The sequence below is a fragment of the Coturnix japonica genome, chromosome 7, assembly GCF_001577835.2.
Source record: "Coturnix japonica isolate 7356 chromosome 7, Coturnix japonica 2.1, whole genome shotgun sequence".
Taxonomy (NCBI): domain Eukaryota; kingdom Metazoa; phylum Chordata; class Aves; order Galliformes; family Phasianidae; genus Coturnix; species Coturnix japonica.
Window position 1 is genome coordinate 19349779 of NC_029522.1, and position 18826 is coordinate 19368604.

General features: G+C 41.7%; 1 protein-coding gene across 1 annotated transcript in view; it reads right to left on the reverse strand.

Moving 5' to 3' along the window:
- The window catches only part of KALRN (kalirin RhoGEF kinase), a 434957-nt gene that overhangs the window by 173805 nt on the left and 242326 nt on the right, over positions 1 to 18826 (reverse strand). The window contains exon 11 of the mRNA XM_032445881.1: positions 1368 to 1559. Coding sequence (XP_032301772.1) covers positions 1368 to 1559 — 192 coding nt within the window. The remainder of the gene's footprint in view (positions 1 to 1367; positions 1560 to 18826) is intronic.

Sequence of the window (18826 nt, forward strand, 5' to 3'; positions counted from 1 at the left end):
ACTACCTGGGAAACAATAGCACTATTCACAAGCTTAAAGTAACTAGTAGTTTGTGGGCTTTCTGGTACATAACAAAACAATCATTGGTATCATGCTATGAAAACATAAACCTTCATGTATCAATATCTACAATAGGCATAGTGCTGATTTCTCCCTTTCTACAAATCTATCAACACCAAACCATTGTGTTTATACAATATTTTTGTTCTTAAGGATCACAGAACACTAAAATGGTATGAGTTTGCGGAGCAGAGGTGCTGAATGTCTTAATGATGAACACTCTTCTAGACCAGAACAAGAAAAAGAAGCAGATTTTAGGTACACTCCCAAATACACCCATTCTATTGACAGTGGTCATTTGTAGGGCATATTTGGGAGTGCTTGTAAAACTGGTCATTAGACTGAAAGAAGACATTGACATTAATGAAATTGGTCATTAGAAATGGCGTATATGGACTGGACACTTTTAAGATATTATTTAAAATACACGCAAGAATCGTATGTGCACACACCCTCTATTTAAGGGTCCTCCCCAACACAAAGAAGCTGGCTACATGTAACTCGTTTGTAACATACAAATCAACAAACAAAGGGTAAAGCTTTCAGATTCTGAGAGCATCTTTCTGATTTCACGAACTGCTGCAAACAGATGCTACAGGGCATGAAAACAACCATTCTAACTAATTCCATCTCAGCAGAAAGCCTGTCTTTAAAAGTCACTCATCACTGAATGGCCTTTGGTCTGCAGAAAAATGTGAAGTATGCTTTAATTACATCCCCAGTGGCCTCCCATCTGACGGCCTGTCCACTGTATCTCTGGTGAGACGGCCTTATCTCTGGGTATTTTTCAATTACACTAAACTGTATTTATTCAGGTCCTCACTGATTCACTGTATTAATTTGTGGTAGTTTGCTCTTTACCCATAATTTTGAGAAGTGAAATCTGTCTCATTAAAAAAATGTAAGACTTCCAGTAACACTTAGCACTAATGGCTACATTAATTAACATCACATTTAAAAGGAATCTCTCTGAGGATCCATATCACACTGCAAGCATATTTGCAGCATGAACATCAACTGATGTTCCTATAAGCAAATTTTTGCTTTGTAACAATACATTCTAGCTGTGAATTAAAGCATCATTTGATTCGTTTGATATCCTGTCCCTTTATTTTAGTGTAATATGCTGTTTGTCTTTTTTCATCCACATCTTGTTTTCTGTTTAAAACAGCTAATCATATGCATCAAGCAAACCACTGGCAGTCTGGCATGATGAAGACACCTTTTCTGTCACCTGGGTCTTTAGTTTGTGCCCAGAGTCAGCCTCCTGAAGCACAGTGCAAAACACAGAAAAATGCACATCTTACCTCTTTGGTGTGGGTATGAAAGGAGACTGACATGTCCAAGAGAAGCTTCCTCTGTTCCACCCTCCGGACGAAGTCCTGAATCCGTACTTCCAGATGCCGGGCTGCTTTATAGATCTCTTCAGGGTCACATTCCCCAGTCTGAGCCAACTGCTCTGCAGCCTCTAAAAGCTTGTCTGCATTGGTGTACGTATTCTACCAGCAAACAAAGCAAGAAACAGAGTATGAGTAATACAACAGTGGCAAGTAAACCCCTTACTTTCAAAGGCATGAGAGCAAGTGATTACTAGAGCTAGAGAACAATAGGAGTAATTCCTACTGGCATTGACATCTGTGGAAGGAGAATGTTGAATAAAGCTATGGGGACTAATCCGTGAGTAGGCATGAAATAATTTCTTGTTTGAAATACACCACTCCAGCCCAGTCCGTCCAGGCACAGCAGCAGGATTGTGTACTTTTTTGTTTCCAAGTGCCCTGGAATTTCTCAAAGATAATGTAATGAAGCAATGGGGTCTCATCCCCAGAAGCCAACAGTGACTCACATGACACTTGGCTACAAGCTCCATGCAAAGGTCTCCCAACAGCTATCACATTACAGCATGAAATCATCAGAGATACCTCAGTCCCAAAAAGCATTTCCCTCCCAGTGGCTTTCATGAGATAACCTGCAAGACTTCCTTCAAGTTCCTTCTATGGTTTTCTACTTGTCTGTTGTTCTGCACCACGTTTTTAAAAGGAGTAAGTCTCTTTGATTACCTTGCAGCTATGCATGTGCAGTGCTCAGATTGCTTTGTGGGACATCATTTTCAGTCTGCCTGAGCCATGTAGCTCTATTATACAAGAATTTGAGCACCTCACCATTCCCAATAGCTTTACCTCAAAGCCACTGCCTTTGCAATATGAGACCTCTCACCCCTAATTTACAGAGTGAAATGAAGAATGCAGAAACCATGTGATGTACACAAGGCACGCTAGACTGGAGGAGGAGGTGAATTCTATTGCATCAAACATAGCTCAGCTTTAAAAGTATCAGATAAACCCTTCCCTCCTTCTTTTATGAGTGCTGAAAACACCACTGAATACACCCAAGCATCTCGTAAGTAACAGCAGAAGCATAACAAGAGCTCAGATCATCTTCTCCATAGCCAGGTATCAAACACAGCCAGTTTGTGCTGTCACCAGAAAGCTTTCTTCACTCAAATTGAGGCCAATAGCTCTGTGGTGGTTAATACTTAATAAGGAGAGACAAAGATATCAGCTTTAGGGAGTTTCCAGTACTGGGTGGGATCTTCAGCAGTGCTCAGCCTTGCCCTCCGACTGCTCCCACTGGGAATTTTAATCTCCCTTTCAATAGAAGCAGAATTTTAGCACTTTCCTTTTTGAAATCCTACTGAGAACTCTTCTCAATTTAAAAACGCATTAAATTGAAATTTAAACGTAAAATACATTTCAGAACTGTGGACACACACGTACTTCTGAGCATTAAAGGAATGCAGTCAAACATAAAAGCCATAAATCAAGTCCTGTTGTTCTTACTGGGATAACACCTTGCTGCAGTCAATAGCTGTTACTCGAGAAAATATTGAATACAAAAATGGAATGCTGGCCTCCAAGTGTTTAATGGGGAAAAATATTTCCAGTTATAAAAAGCAGAAAGAAAACAGCTCATTCACTGTTCATTTCCCCAGTTTCTGAGGGCTGACTATAAATACATGGTATTTGCATTTCTCCTTTTGGACTGTGAAGAACATATTCTAGACAGTTTTGTTACCAACAGTAAATTTTTATTCCCTCGCTTTTAGGTCACTGCTATAATGGCCAGGTTGTTAACAGTGGCAAAACTTTATGTTTTAATAGCCATTTTTGGAAAGCTCTTTAGCTGAGAATTTGTAAAAAAAATTTCCATTTACTATAATCTGAGTAAGGGTCCAGTTTCACTTAACAGCATCCTTTCTGAATGATCCTCTTCCAGTAATATTTGAAGCAAATGCCAAAGCTTGCACTGTTTGTCAAAGTCTACTCTACTTTTGGCTTTTTCACACATTACCACTGCAACAGCTTAAGCATCAGTTCAGCTCCTTAAGGAGAATGCTGCCCCTTACTTTTCTGTGTAACACTGAGTTTTCTTTTAAACAGATCCACTCTCCTATGGCACAGATTTGAGAGACAAACATCTCCATGGAAGCGCTGCACCAATCGATGATACCAGTGGCTCCTTTCCAACTCAGAATATTCCATGATTCTACGACAACCTTACTGTATTTATCTAGCGCCTACCACACTTATTTTCAACTCAGCTGAAAACTGAGATTTTACTGACTCCAGCGTGTGAGTTGAAGTGTGGTGAGTCACTATTATAATGATCAGATATGAAGCATCCTGAATGGTGAAAAGGGTGGAAGCAGAGCCATAGATTTCAGGGAAAAATAAAGACAGCGCAGATTAGCCTCCAGGCTCTGGCCACAATACACAGACACTAAATGATGCAGTGGTCCTGCAGTAGTTCCTTTATATTACACAGCATTCTCCAAAGGCAAAGGGCATTTTCTACCAAGAAGCCAGCTGGATGTGGATGGAGATGCATACTGTGTTCTCCCAGGGAACTGCCAGGCAATGTTTACATATGGCAATGCATCTGCAAAGCATTCAGACCTAATTTTGGCCAAGATTGATACAGCCAGGAACAACCCTGTTGTGCACCAGAAGTCTGAACACAGCACATTTGGAGTTTGGTGGAATCTTAGCCCACCTCCTTTCCTATGTTTGCCCACTGAGTTCCCAGCTAAGTCTCTGGGTTTTAAAAACAGGTGCAGTTAACTACAGGAAAAACACTAATGACTTCATCCCTGCCCTTCTAGAAGGAAGGCTTTGGTGCTGAGAGATTTCCAGCTCAGTGATGCAGATTCTAGAGGTTTAGATACACTTCAGATAAACAACCACAGCTGGGAGTTAACCACAATCGCCTTGAACTCCTGAGCTTGATGTACTCATGAAAGGACTGTCATCTACTGTCAGATGAGATATAAAGATGGAACATGCCAAATAAGCTAGAGGTTAGTTATTTGGTAAAAGCATGCTCTGTTTTTGTTTGTTCTGCTCATTTGCTTCAAGTGCACATAAATCACATCTGAAGTTGTTATGCATACTGAATATTTTAACATACATCTATTTCTCTACAACGGCTGTATTAAAACTACATTGAACTGGAGAGCTTCATCCTAGTTGGTAGGATAATTCTGCACTGCTTGGCTACTTTTTGCTTTCATCCTGAGCTCCCTGTGTTGCTAGACCTTCAAGTTTCAGAATGGAAGCAGCTATAGTATGTGATTTTGGAATTCGTTTTAGGTAGAACTGGAAGGCTTTAATCTCTCTTCTGTTTCTTGCAAATAAAAAACAAAACTGTGGGAAAGAAACAGACTAACAAACCCCAGCAGAATCCTCACCACAATTCAGAGTTGCTTGTCAGCCTCCAGCTCATTTACTTCAGATGGAAAAGGAGACACAAAGTGGTGAAGGGCTCAAAACAGAGCTCTGGAGAAGCTGTAACTCTTTGGTGCATCTAGGAAAGCAGTGATCTAGGAAAGCAAGTTGCACTCCTACCCACGGAAACCACAGCATGATTCACACTCACAAAATGATCATTATGGACACGATTCTGCATTTCTTCTATATCTATATATTCTATTCTATAAACTACTGTTATTCTTAATTATTAAGTTCAGTCACTACTATCAGATTCTCTGCTCAGGTCACTTTGTTAACAGTTGCTCCAGTTTTCTGTTTAGGTTAAAGGGTGTCAGAGACAGGCTTTTTTTGGGGAATTAGATCTTTAGTAATTTGATATTTTAAATCTAAACCAAGTGACCACTGTGAAGCATTCCTTTGATAAATAAATCTGGGTTTAGAGAAGCATCCATCTTAGTCAAAATCCCACCTCCCTCAAGAGGGCAAAGGCTAAGTGCATATGGTGATCTAATGTAAGATGTGATTTTATCCACTTTGAGTTTCACGTAATCAAATAAAGACCTATGTTCTTCCTTGTCTTCTATTGCTCTAATTCAAAACAGACTTAGCAGGAACCACAGTTGCAGCAATTAAAGGCAGAATATCTCTCTGAGGTCTTTTGGATACTTGGTTTATTGTTACAGGGCTGTTTCCTACCATACACTAGAATGGATACTGTAGACTTTTTTTCAGAACCACACAGATTAATGAGGTTTCCATCACCAACTTTAGCAGACTGGTCTTGCCTTAAAAATGACAACTGCTCTCAATCTTCTTTAACTCCACCCAGTTCTCCTCGCACTGTCCTTCCAGAACTCCGAGTTCTTTAAGTACTACAGCCTGTCATATTTTCTTTGGATAACCACTTCAGACCATCTTGACCTTTAAACAAGTGAATATCAATTCAGTGTTTTTAAACAGATTACCAAACGAGTGCCTCAGCTGAGTTTATGAATGCAAGTATGTACCAGTTCGTGTCCAGATATCAACATCTTTACAATTTCAACAAAATTACTTCTATTCACAGAACTGCAGCCTAATTGCCAACATACTTGAGTAACTGAGACCTCCTAGAAAGCCACCTATACTTCAGCACAGCATGGAAACCCACCACCTCCATCCCTACAGCTGTTGCTAAATCCTTCTGCATCTTCTATCACGCTGTGGGATCAAGGAGACTTGACACTACTTTAAATGATTTTTCTTCAAACGTTTTCAGGCTGAGCACCTGAACCTGCTGATCCATTGTTACTTTCCACACTGATATTAGAAGCTTAGCTCCTATCAGGAACAATTACAGATATGGGAAAAGTGAAGTTTGCTTCCATTTTGGATGGCTAGGAGTCCAGATCTAATACCACACTGATGCTAGTTACTACTTTACTCCTCCAGTAGTTCTGTTCTTTCAAGAGATTATTTAAGCATAATGGGCTTTTCAGCATGAATGAGAAAGAATCTGTTCCCAGGAAGCAATGAGGTAAATATCACAAACCATCCTCACTAACCATCATCAAGAACCAGATATTTTTCTTTGTATTATTATTTTTAATTTATTATTTTCCCTGAGGGTACACATACAAACTGAGACTAATTTACTACTTGAATTCTAAATAATGATATTGAAACATTGCATCAAATGCTGAAACACAGATAGAAGGTCTAAAAACTACCTTTCACTTTTAAACAAATAAGTATGATTAGAATTAGCATCTGGAAATTTATCAGCCACAAGAATTCTTCTTTGTCCTATTTCATATTAAGGGTTTATGTTAGATTAAGAAAAAAAATGTTGCTTATGGTATATTTTAATCACATTAACTATTCATCCCAATCAGGTATGCAGTCACACAGCAGGTATAGAAAGTTATTACCACAATCATACTAATGCATTCTGATGTGATCTCAACTATTACTCAATGAAGTGCAAGTGAAGCACATAGCAAAATAGTGTTTTAAACACCACCGAATATCACACTTTGTATCCAGCCTCAGTAAGGATGCAAAGCCAGCAGTTATACCTCTCTTTGGCACTTTATATAAAAGGGTTGTTTACTTGATATGAAAGCTCTTTTTGTGCTGATAGAGGCATGAATAGGAAATATAATAGATAGGTAGGAAAACGCCAGTAAATATTATTAGGAATATTTTTCTCTCTTCCTGCCAACCTACTGATCTTCTGGGAGAGCCGCATCTGAACTGCATATTAAAGTGAGATGATGAAATACTCCCTTTGCTCTTTCAATATTTTATGGATTGAAGGATATACAAGAACGAGGGAAGATATCTGACATTGACAATTATTGGCCAGGTTCTGCCTTAGCATTTGATCCTTGGTAATATCCAGAGAAAAAGATGGATCTCTTGTTTTTCAGAACATTCCTGCACAGGCAAAGGTATGTGGGAGTGAGGAACTGCAAGAACAGCAGAATAATGAAGGCAACATAGCAAACATGACACTGTAAACTAGTTCTGTGGTCAGACATGAAACCAAACTGGTTTTAAGGCCAGAACCCAACAATATCTGATATTATTTAGCATTATGCATCACCGTGAGGGTACCAGGAGAACAGTATTATTACTGCAAAATGATTTAATTGAGTAATTAGGGGAACATTTGAATGAGAGCTGCTGAAGTGATCATAAAGTAACGGAGGCTTTGAAGCAAGCTCAGCAGAGGTGAGAAAAGCATTTTCTTCTGCAGAGATGAGAAGAAAGCTGAAGAAGACAAACCGTCAGCAGCAAAATGCAGTGATTTGAAAGCTATTCTGCTGATAAACATCATCAGTAAGCCCAAACAGTCCAAATCAAAGCCCCATTACTTCTATGTGATAGCAGCAAAATGGAAAAGAGAGTGAAGAAAAGAAACATGTGGCACTCACAGGTGAGCAGTGAGCTGGGAGGGTACAGGCTTATTTTCCATCCCAGCAGCTCAGCTCACGCCTTTTCTGAGCCCTGCAGACACAAGTGCAATCACAACAGCTTAATCAAGTTCTGCCAGTCTTCTGAGTTGAAATAACTTCAGGCATTCTGGGTTTAATATCGTGTTCACAATTTGGAGATTTCAAAGAAACAGCGACGACAGTATTAAATGGCTTCAGACTGTCAGTAGCACTGGGAAAATTCAGTACCAAATACAACTGGCAGCACTGCTGTCATGAAAACAGAGGCATAATAAAGCTTTGAGGGGACATGAATTCAGTAAACTGCCTGGCTTTGTTTCCAGCACCTTGGTTTTTATGAAACCTGCTTTAAATAAGACACCAAGGCATTTCCTCCCCCAGAGCCAGTACCCGTGTCTCAGCTGTGCCTCTCTTTCCACTGATATAGAGATCAGTTGTAACATCTTTCCTGAAGCACACCTTAGGCAAGGTGCAGTTGTTTATAGATCATGATAATGTTTAACATGAGAAAATACAGGAAAAGTTCGCCTTGAAATCTCCAGAGCTTTCAGCTTACAGGTTCCTAAAGAGCCAAATGTAGAGACCAGGCAGGCTGGACCCAGCACAGTCTTGTACAGCCATCAGCTAACAACCCTATTTTTTTGTTTTACTTTTATCTGTTAGTAAGTGACAAACATACTAATATATGCAGCACAGGCTGCTCCAAAAAGGCACAAGAAGTCACCACAGGACCTGAAGCTTCACAACAAACTATTTTTTCCGTAAGCTAAAGGCTACCTCTGAAAAGCAAATTGATGTTTCTGAAGAACATAGACAGGAAAAACATGCAGAAGGATGTGCCACAGCCTTTCTGCAGGGTCACTGCACTGCTGCTGCCTCAGGAGGGGTGCAGAGGTCTAATTAAAGTTTTGCTGCTGCTCCTTTGTAACTCAGGTTGTCTCCTGACAGGCTGTGCTGCATCAGTGGGAAAGGAGTCAGGGATGCTCTGAGGGAGGGCACTGCACCCTGTGGTGCTGCTGAGCTGGTGCTACATGCCAGCACTGCCTGCACGCTCCCTAGACCCAGAAAGAAGCACGGAGTCCATTGGTGCCCCCCTGGGTCCTTTCTGCTTGACCAGGCAAATCTGGCTCATAGCAAAAATTTGTTTTAAAATTGTTCTTTTGACCCATAGGAAACCTTACACTTTGGTATGTTTCCTGCTGGAGACAGAACATGATGAGAAGAAAATGTCACCATCTCTGTTTTGTTGGCAATTTGGACATTTCCATTTGACACAAGGGGAAGGTTCCCTGCAAGCAGGACTGGTAACACAGCACCTGCCCATCACTCAGATAACCCCAATCCCCCTTCCCTACCCTCTGGGCCTTGACTGATTTGATAGCAAATACCCCTCTACTATCTGGAAGAACAAGGAAGCCTCCCCAGCTTCAATTACCACTGAAGGAACTTTTAATTTCATCTTTGTGTTCTGGCTCAGTGTCCTTAGGAGTGGATTGGAGAGATGGTCCCTCTGGATTTAGAATCTCATGTCAACATTAATTCAGCTCTCCCTCCTGGTTTACACATTTGAATTTGTTTCAAATGAGTAGAAACCATTCTCTGAACCTTATTACATTTATAAACCTATTTTTCACCGCTCTCATTTCCATGACACAGATTGTCTGTACAGCTTACCCATCAAATTACATCTGCAGAGGTGCTATGAGAGCAAAATGGACTAAGGGCTTTGTCTTCCCTAAAACTTTCAAAGATGAAAATCTTTTCTAACAGCTGGTGAGATGTACTGCTTGCTTGTACTGAGGGAAAATAAAAGCATCTTTCATTCTCTTGGAGGAAATAAACTTTCTTTTTTCCACTTTTCTTTTTTCATACACTTTAGAATAGTTTCAGACAGGGACTAACATCTTTCTTGCTGATCAGAAGGAATTTGTAGTGGATGCATTTCAAAAATGTGTTCTATTGAATGAAATTCAATTCAGGTTATCCATAATCAGAACAGAGATTTAGAAATACAGCATTTTTTGATTTCTGACTCTTATTTGCAGGCCACACACAATCTGAGCTAAATATATTTTAATAATGACTTACAAAGAGAGATTTGGTGCAGAGCTGTATCCCCACCAGAAATCTTGATGCTATAAAATTGTATTGATTGTATGTAGCAGATCTCCAGGAACACTGCAGCCATATGAGATATTGCCTCTTTACTCAACATCTGCCAATTTATTTCTACTATTAAAAATTCTGCCAAATCCTGAAACCTTTCTAGGGTATTCTTTATTCAATGTTGCCAAACCATTCCCTCTCCCCATCCAATCTCCCTTCTTCTAAAAAATCAAGCCCCCACATGATGAGATGGGCCATGATAAGAGACAAAAACAAAGAACAGAGAGTTGTCTTTTGATCTTCACCAGCTCTCCTGGAGCCTCAGTGTTGTGCCAGACCCCAGGGATCAGGACTTGGGCACCCGCTCCCATCCTGGATGCCAAGCGGGGCCAAGCAGCAGTTTCCCCTCCCCTCACCATTCCAAGTCCAACATAATCTCCTTATTTCATGTCCATGTCCTAGCTCACAAATCGGATTCTGCTCTGTGCTCTGATATGCCATCTCTTGTCCCACATTTACATGCTGCTGTAAGAAAACTAAATTTGCAATGGTTAAATGACCCAGTGACCCAGTTACCAGCCGCAGAGGGGAGTGCACACACCGCTGAGCTGACTGACATTTCTACACTGGCATGGCCACACAGCCTGGGCTGTGCTGGGGGATTCCTGCTCTCCTGCTGGCAGTCATGGCATCACAGAATCATTCAAGTGAGAAGGGACGATTAAAGGCCACCTGACCCAACCAACCTGCAATGAACGGGGAAGCCTACAGCTACAGCAGTGCTCGGGGCCCCGTCCAGCCTGACCTTGGATGTCTCCAGGGATGGGACATGTACCACCTGTTCCTGTGCTTCACTAAAATTGTAAGAAATGAAACAGTACAAGCCCTCTCTTCCCCACAGCATTTGTTTCTAAGTCACCATGGTGAGCACAGCACTCCACCTTGGTTTGTGGGCATTGACAAACCCAAATTCTGGTTCTGGCCACGGGAAAAACAACCACCTAAAAGCTCTCAGGTTGACACAAGTAACACGATGGCTGCACTTTCAGTTCCCTGGTAGGAATGAGTCACAAACACCCTTTTATACCGTGCAGAGTTAATGTCACACCGGGGGAGGCAAAAGCAGGCTCTGTTCTCCCCTCTTTGCTTAGCTCCAAATACCACTCATGTCATGAGGAGTTACCTATGCTGCCTGGAAAAAAACAACCTTGATGCACTGAACAAAACACTCTAATAAGGCGGGCTGCTTGCTAATCGAGCTTGCACTCATTGTTCTGCAGCACACACTGGTTTCTATTGTGTCAGCTGCATGCTAATGCAGGCAACCATGCCAGGCAGACACGTGCGCGCATCCACTGACAGGTCAGGAACACCTCCCGTCTCTGTTCTTCTGGCTTTTCACAAATTCTGCAATTTTTCTCTCCCATCCGAGCATTTGAAATGCGGTAACACGACAGGTTTGATTCTGCTTGCTTTTCTCATGTCAATCTCAAGAGTTTCCCTTCCTCCCTCAGCATAGGCTGAGGCACGAGAGGAACCTGGGCTTTTGGATGTGGCTGTGCTTTGAAGCAGACCCTCAGCAAAGATGCCCAAATGTCTCAAACCATGTGTCATTTTCATAGTGACACAAGCCAAACCTTTTGTGGGGCTTGCCTATGTGAAGCCAGACCTTTCAGGCTGCACTTATGGAGGGAAATATTAGTGACTCAATTACACACACTAAACCAACAAGTGAATTATTTATACACACAATAGGATTTTTGCTGCTGTTTGCACACGTTATTCTAAAGGCCTCTGTAAACCCACTGATGTCACCTTACTCATACGCAAGAGAAACTGAGATTTGAACTTTATTTCAGGGCAACAAAGTTTAAAAATAGGTTTATATGCAACCAAATGTTGGTAAAATACTGAGATAAAGCATTTGGAACAGTCCCATAGTGCAAGTGTTGTTTTTACACAACTCAAATGCTTTGTATCACAAAATGGCCTGAGTTGAAAAGGACCACAGTGCTTATCTAGTTTCAACGCCACCATGATTGGTGCAGGGTCACCAACCTGCAGACCAAGCTGCCCAGAGCCACATTCAGCCTGGCCTTGAATGCCTCCAGGGATGGGACATCCACAGCCTCCTCGGGCAACCTGTTCCAGTGTGTCACCACCCCGAGTGAAAAGCTTCCTCCTAATATCTAACCAAAACCTCCTGTCTCAGTTTAAAACCATTCCCCCTTGTCCTATCATTATCCACCCTTGAACAGCCATTCCCCCTCCTGTTTATGTGCTCCTGTCAAGTATCGAAAGGCCACAGTGAGGTCTCCCTGGAACCTTCTATTCTCCAAGCTTAACAAACCCAGTTCCCTCAACCTTTCCTCGTAGAAGAGTTGATCTGGCCTTCTGATATGAGGAATACAAGGATGTTAAGGATTTAATAAGTACACCAGGTGGCACGAGCCCATTAGTACTGCCAGGTTCTCTGTCTCTGGAGGATTTGTGGCTCTGGGGAGTTGTACAACAAGCTCTTTTTAGGAAGAAAGGCACAGTAGACTACCCAGCTGATGCTTGTTGATGAATTAACAGACTGCACAGGGAGGTGGTGGAGTCACCATTTCAAGAAACACGCAGATGTGGTGCACAGTGACATGGTTTAGTGGCAGTTTCTCTGAAACTTGCAATGTGACATTGCTCTGTATCTTGTGATCCATCAGTCCTGGTTAGTCTCTTTCCAGAATATTTGCACAGTGTTAATGAACACCTACCACCTGGCCTTAATAATTACCTTGCTTTGTTACTGAATTCAAATCTCTTTGACACTGACTTTACCTACATGAAATTTCCTGCACTAAATACATGCAAAGCATCATGCTTGCAGTGAGCCACAGCTGCTGTGGCTAATGCTGTGCAGTTCTTCCTAAGACACAACTGGCTGGCCCACAGGGTGTCACCTTGAATCCCCACCACTATTAATGGCTACAAGAAATGGATCTGAGAGTACTAGTCTGCCTTCATTATAAACGAGACTTGGACATTGCTGCAATTAATCTCCCAGAATCAATAGGTAGAGTTTGAAAGCCCACTGGGCTGCCAATAAGAAGAGCACAAGGAAAAATTGTCAGAGGGGATCCAGAGCCTTCAGGTGGCACTGGTTTTCACCAGCATACAAAGTTCATTCAGATCAGCAGTGGTTCATTAAGTCTGTGTGCTGCAGAGAAATCCCCAGCAGCAGACAGCCTTTGTTTCAGCTGTATGCTTCTTCAGAGGAGACCTCACTAGAACACTGAACGTCTCTTTAGTTTTTATGCTGTATAAGGCATCAGTGCTCATTTTTTCCCCATCGTTACCTGAACAAACACATTCTAGAGTTCTTCAGGAAATGTTGGCTTTCTTTTCTGATTCCAAATGAGACAAATTCAAATCCTCAGAACTCCCCACACAACTGAAATTTAATTTTCTAGAGCTTCTAGAACTAAAAAAGACACGTTTCTTAAATAGCTTCATTGTTCTGCCCGTCTGCCATGGGAACAGCAGCTTGCCTTTATAGGCAAACGAAAGGAACGTATTCTAAAGACACAAGAATAAACCTACCCAAATAAATCAGCCATAGGAAGTGAGCTTCTGGCAACCGTCAAAACCGGACTGCTACCAGTCCTTGAGATTTCGCAGGCAGTTTAAGGAAAAGATAAACTTGTCAGGTGATTTTGGAGGAGAAGTAGTAAAAAAGGAAATAATCTGTAGCTTGAGGAGCAATGCATTGTGATGCAAATTCGGAGCCAAGCCATACTAAGCATAGCTCTCAAAAGACTGCCAGGAAGATCTCTGTGCCAATACAGGGTTCTCTAAAAACAGGTCGCCCTTATTACTAGACTGCAAAGTGCAAGTGGCCACCCATTCAACTGCACTATCCTAGTCCTGAGTCACCAGGACCCTCTAGGCTTCATGCAGAAAGTTACTCTATTGCTTCCATGGTGAACTATCTGGCTGTCTAAGTATGCTGGTAGAAGTTTTGAGATCTACACATCCCCACCCAGATAACCCCCTCAGACAACCCATATTGAAACCCAGGCCAGCCACAAGACGCCACAAGTTCTGGAGCCCAACACTGCTACTCCTCTGCAAGTACTGCGGTGTCACCTGCTGCCAGCGGGCATTTTTTCCTCTTTGTGTTGAGATGAATACATTTGCATAAATGGAGCAAACAGGAAACTAACTGCACATTATAGCTTCAGAACTTGCTAATGACCGCAGAGATACAAATGGGGCTGAATTTTAGTTGCCTGTCTCAGTGTTTTGCTTCCTAGCATAGCATTTGGCACTATCAAAACCACAGTAGCGCTGCTGACTTTAAACTTCTTAGTGATCTAAACTTTAAAATTCTTACCGAATTTGTCTGCTTTCTCCTTGTCTCAGCCTAATATTTGATCCTACATTTTATTTTGGTCACCCAACATAGAGGGAGAAACCCAGCATGCCTGGTGAGGTATTCCTCCCAGGTAGGTCACAAAATTAAACAGATAAACAGTGATAATAATAAAAAAACCCACCACTCTGGAACAAAGCTTCCTAAGTGCTCATTATCAGCCCGGGTTCCCAATTTATGCCTAGCTGGTTTACATTAGTACTGAACTTCACGCCAAACTTTAGAACAATGACATCCAGCAGGGCTGGAATTTGTAAAGGAAAGCACTAGGTTTCTATCTCGAAGGCCAAACAAGTAGCTGTTTGCAATTCAAGGTTGGCTTGGCTATTCCATTACCTCACTTGGTTTTAAAGCAGTTCAAGAAAAACTACGTTCAGCTGTGAGATCACAAAATATCATTAATTTTTTTTACCTGCAATGAATATTCTTACTGAATCCACTGGATATTTCACATGACAAATAATACAGCCATACTTTTTCAACATGCTTGCGCTTAACAGATTCTTTATCTCCAAGAGCTTTTAGAAAACTCTGAACTGACAGCATCTTATGAACAGTTCAGTGGATGAAGGGGAGACAGGAACACCAGAGCACAAATTGCTTCTCAGATGAAAAATACTCCTTATTTTCCCTGGAGGTGAACAAAGCTGGGCTGGATGGAGTTCTGGGCCACCTGATTGGTGGGTGGCAACCCTGCCCAAGACAGGGGGCTGGAGCTCGATGATCTTTAAGGTTCTTTCCAACCCAAGCCATTCTATGATCCTACCTATTTTGATTTCCAGTAGAGGATACAGACCATTGGCTTTCAGTGTATCATCTGAAATCCTTCCCTTATAGGAAATACAGTTATCTCCTCAAGAATAGAAGAGCTGATTTAGAACTGTATAGAGAAGCTGTTTTAACAGTAAGGCCAGAGCCAAGAGCTGCCTCTGGTTACCCATAGAAGCTCCATGCACTTTGATGCTCAACCCAGCCTTCCATCTACTTTCTCACAGTGTTTCACACTGAAGGACAGCTCCATACATTTCAGACTGAGGCCATTCAGAACACAGTCGAAGAATTTACCTTGTAAACATCAGAGCCTTTGGTTTGCTGTGAGAAATAAATTAACTACTGCATGCATGCAACATGCCCGCAGGTACTAAATACAAAACCCCACTAGCGGAGCTGAAGGCTTTTACGATGCACAGTGAGTGCCATCTGCAGGCTGCAGCACGTAGTGGTGCAGAATGCACGATGAACTGCTCTACTGAAAAGCTGATAAATGCAGGAGGACTACAGAATCCTTTGCTGAGAAGCATTCAAATCCCAAAGCACTCAGATTGGAAGCGAAGCATAGGGATAACTGGAGATGTTTCTCCACTGGCTTTTCACATTCTCTGCCTGCAAAAAAAAATGCAGCAATGCCCTCAGTGAGCAGAGATGAGGCCACAGTAACCTCAGGTTTCTGGGAATGCCAGGAGGGAAAATGGTCTGCAGCCCCACTTTCACATGCAGAGAAGAGAAGGGTTTCCATCACGCACAGCTCAACTCAGTAGTGCTCGAGTGCTGAGGGGTGCACTCTGTTCAATGTAATTTTTTCCACTGGAAAGAACACTGGGTAAAAGCAACAAATAAGGGAAGGCAAGAGAGGCTAAAATGAAATTATGTTTGGATTTATAACCATAATTGGACAAACTATGTCCACCTGATTTGTGTAAAGCAACCCTAGACAAGCTGTAATTGCAGGAAGGGCAGTGTTTCTTTGGTTGCTATCTTGATAGCCTCCTTATCAGCAATCAGTTTCCATGTGCAGGAAGCACAGTGCCCACAGGTCTGGTGTGGTCAGGGTACAGCCCAAGAACAGCATCAGCACTGACAAAGTACTCACCGGTATGTATATACAAGATACAAACCTCCCTCCCAAATTCAAACCTTTCCCATCTGTAGAATTCCATGTAGAACAGAGTAAAGAAATTGCCAGTGTTATCTAAGCAGCAAATCTGACAGAAAGAGACCCCACATTATATTTCCTATTGCCCACAGTGAGCTGCTCTAAAAATCACTGACATTTTCCAAGCGCAGCTCTGTGCAGGAAGGTGATCTATTTGAGCCATGCCTGATTGGATCATTACATCCAGATTTATAAATCTGTGAAGATTCTAATCAGACAGAGAGGGAATAGGTTCCACCTCTCCATCTAGTGCCTTGGCAGGTCAGTCAATCAGCACATTTCTCAGCACGGCAATCCCAGGTACACTTTTTCTCTTTACATGTAGCATTCAAAAACATGAACTTTTTGCCCGCGGTTGCAAATATCACGAAAACTCATGAAAATTGTTTCTAGTGTGACCTTTGCAAATGCCTTCCTCAAACAGCAGGAGATAAAGAGCAAATATATTGGAGCCGAAAGAAGGTAGATGTTGGAGGATACATTTGTGCTGTATGGCAGACTGTTTTCTTTGTCAGAGAACTGCCAGAAGCAAGAACACTTGTACTGTCAGTCTCACCAGGTATGTCAGCATTACACTCTTTTAAAAACCACCTGTTTTCATTATCACTAGCAGACAGCAATTAACATCCAGATGAGGGGAATGGGCAAACTTTTCAGTCTTTTGTTTGAGGATCTTAGTACCTGTGCTTTGCTACTTGGCTCTATAAGGAATAAATGATGCCAGCTACCCACCCTACCTAGGGCAAAGGTATTTGCTATCTGAAGGGGAAAAAAAAGTAAATTATACTGAAGTTAAAATGAACTAATTGAGGAGCAGGTCTAAAGAGTTAAGCATTAAGAGGAAAGGAACTGGGAAGAGCAAAAACTGGTCACAGTCAGAGTTGGGAGGAGATTTATTCCCTAACCACAGAATTGACCTCCCTAGCAGCTTCTGCTGGAGAACCCCAGGTGTGATAAATTTATGACCTTCACTCTTACCCTTGCTATTATTCTTTTGAAAGCAAAGAATATTATATTCTCAAGTCCTTGACCTGGGATAAAGCCTGACATTCCTTTCACTTCCCCCCTGCTCATGTCCCCAGGTCCATTTGCCAGCATCACATTCCAGTGTCACACTGCAGACAGGCTTCATAAATTAGCATAGACATTCCGGTGGTGAGAATGCATGGGAGGAAGGGCCCAGGAACCATTTCAATGAAAGCTGGGGAAAGGTAGCAGAGCTTGACATCTTTCAGTTATTTTTAATTAGCGAGTATCATAAATTTCATACTCAGAGCACAGGACTGCTTACAGTTGTCCAAGCAGAGCAACAAGATGCTTTGTAAGAGTAAAAGTGAGATGATCACAGAAGTGAAGAAATCAAAGTCAGAGGAACTTAGAAGGGATTCTACGCATGCAATTTTTTTTTCTTTCTCTCCATCCTCCTCTGAATCACTCTCCTCCATTGGAACCCATGGACTCACATCCAGTGAGCTGCATTCGTATGTCCTTTACCCCACTCAGAATTTGGCTACATGAAGTGAATGGAAATCTATCTGAAGTTATTAACAGGCAAACTGTCTGAAATATTTTAGGAGCAGGATTAACAAGAGGGATCAGAAAACTTCCAGGTGAAGCAATTCCTTTCTGGCTTACCCTGGTACCTACACACAGACTTATCTCTAAATAACATCAATCAGTGGAGCAAGCCTTTATTCAGCTGTTTCTTATGTGCTCTCGTTGTCAAGACTGCTCATTCTTCTGTCTTTCCTCACCTGTTCTTCATTTGTTTCCTACATCTCCAGTGACGTAGTACTCCAGGAGGAGGAAAAAAAGGGTGAAGAAATCCAGTAATGTGAGACAGAGCTGGAGCTGCGATCCTAATACATCATAGAAGAGGGAGGTTCATAGAACATTAATACCACAAAGGACTCGAGATCACCTGGTTTCAGTTCTTGTGTATTACTAGACCTTCATTTTCGTTCATTTACCCTTAGCATTGGATCTAATAATGGCTATGTAACTCACATCCCTTGGAAAGGTACCTAATGTTGATTTCAGGCTGAAACTTCCCACTAACTCAGGTTTTTGGATGACCCCTTCAAGTGCATGGTCTGCAACCTCCATATGAATGCACATGTTAATAAATTTGAAAAAAGGAACTCCAGAAATTCAAAACTCTTGTCAGGAGGCTGAAAGCCACAGGAGGCCCCAGAACATCTTAGTGATCTGTCAGTCTAGAACTGCTGCTTTCAGACTGTATGATATGTCAATGGTATGCAAAGATGTCTCATTGCAGCTGAAAGGTGTACCAGCCAAGGAATATGAGTATTCCATTGACAGTTGAACATCTAATTAAATGAAGGATGCTGGCAAACTGAATGGATTCAAAGAAATAGTTAACAAAGGAGTGTTTAATAAGAACATATTAGCAGATTTAAATATGCTTAACTTGGCTAAGGGGCACTTAAGGGAGGTATGCTAACATTCAACAGATATTTCAGGGCTGTTATTTCATCTCCTTCCTTGGCATTTACCTCCTTAAGGGATATAAACAAGACATAGGGGATATACACCATGGTTTTATATATATGTATGTATATATAAATTGAATATAGGGAGAGGA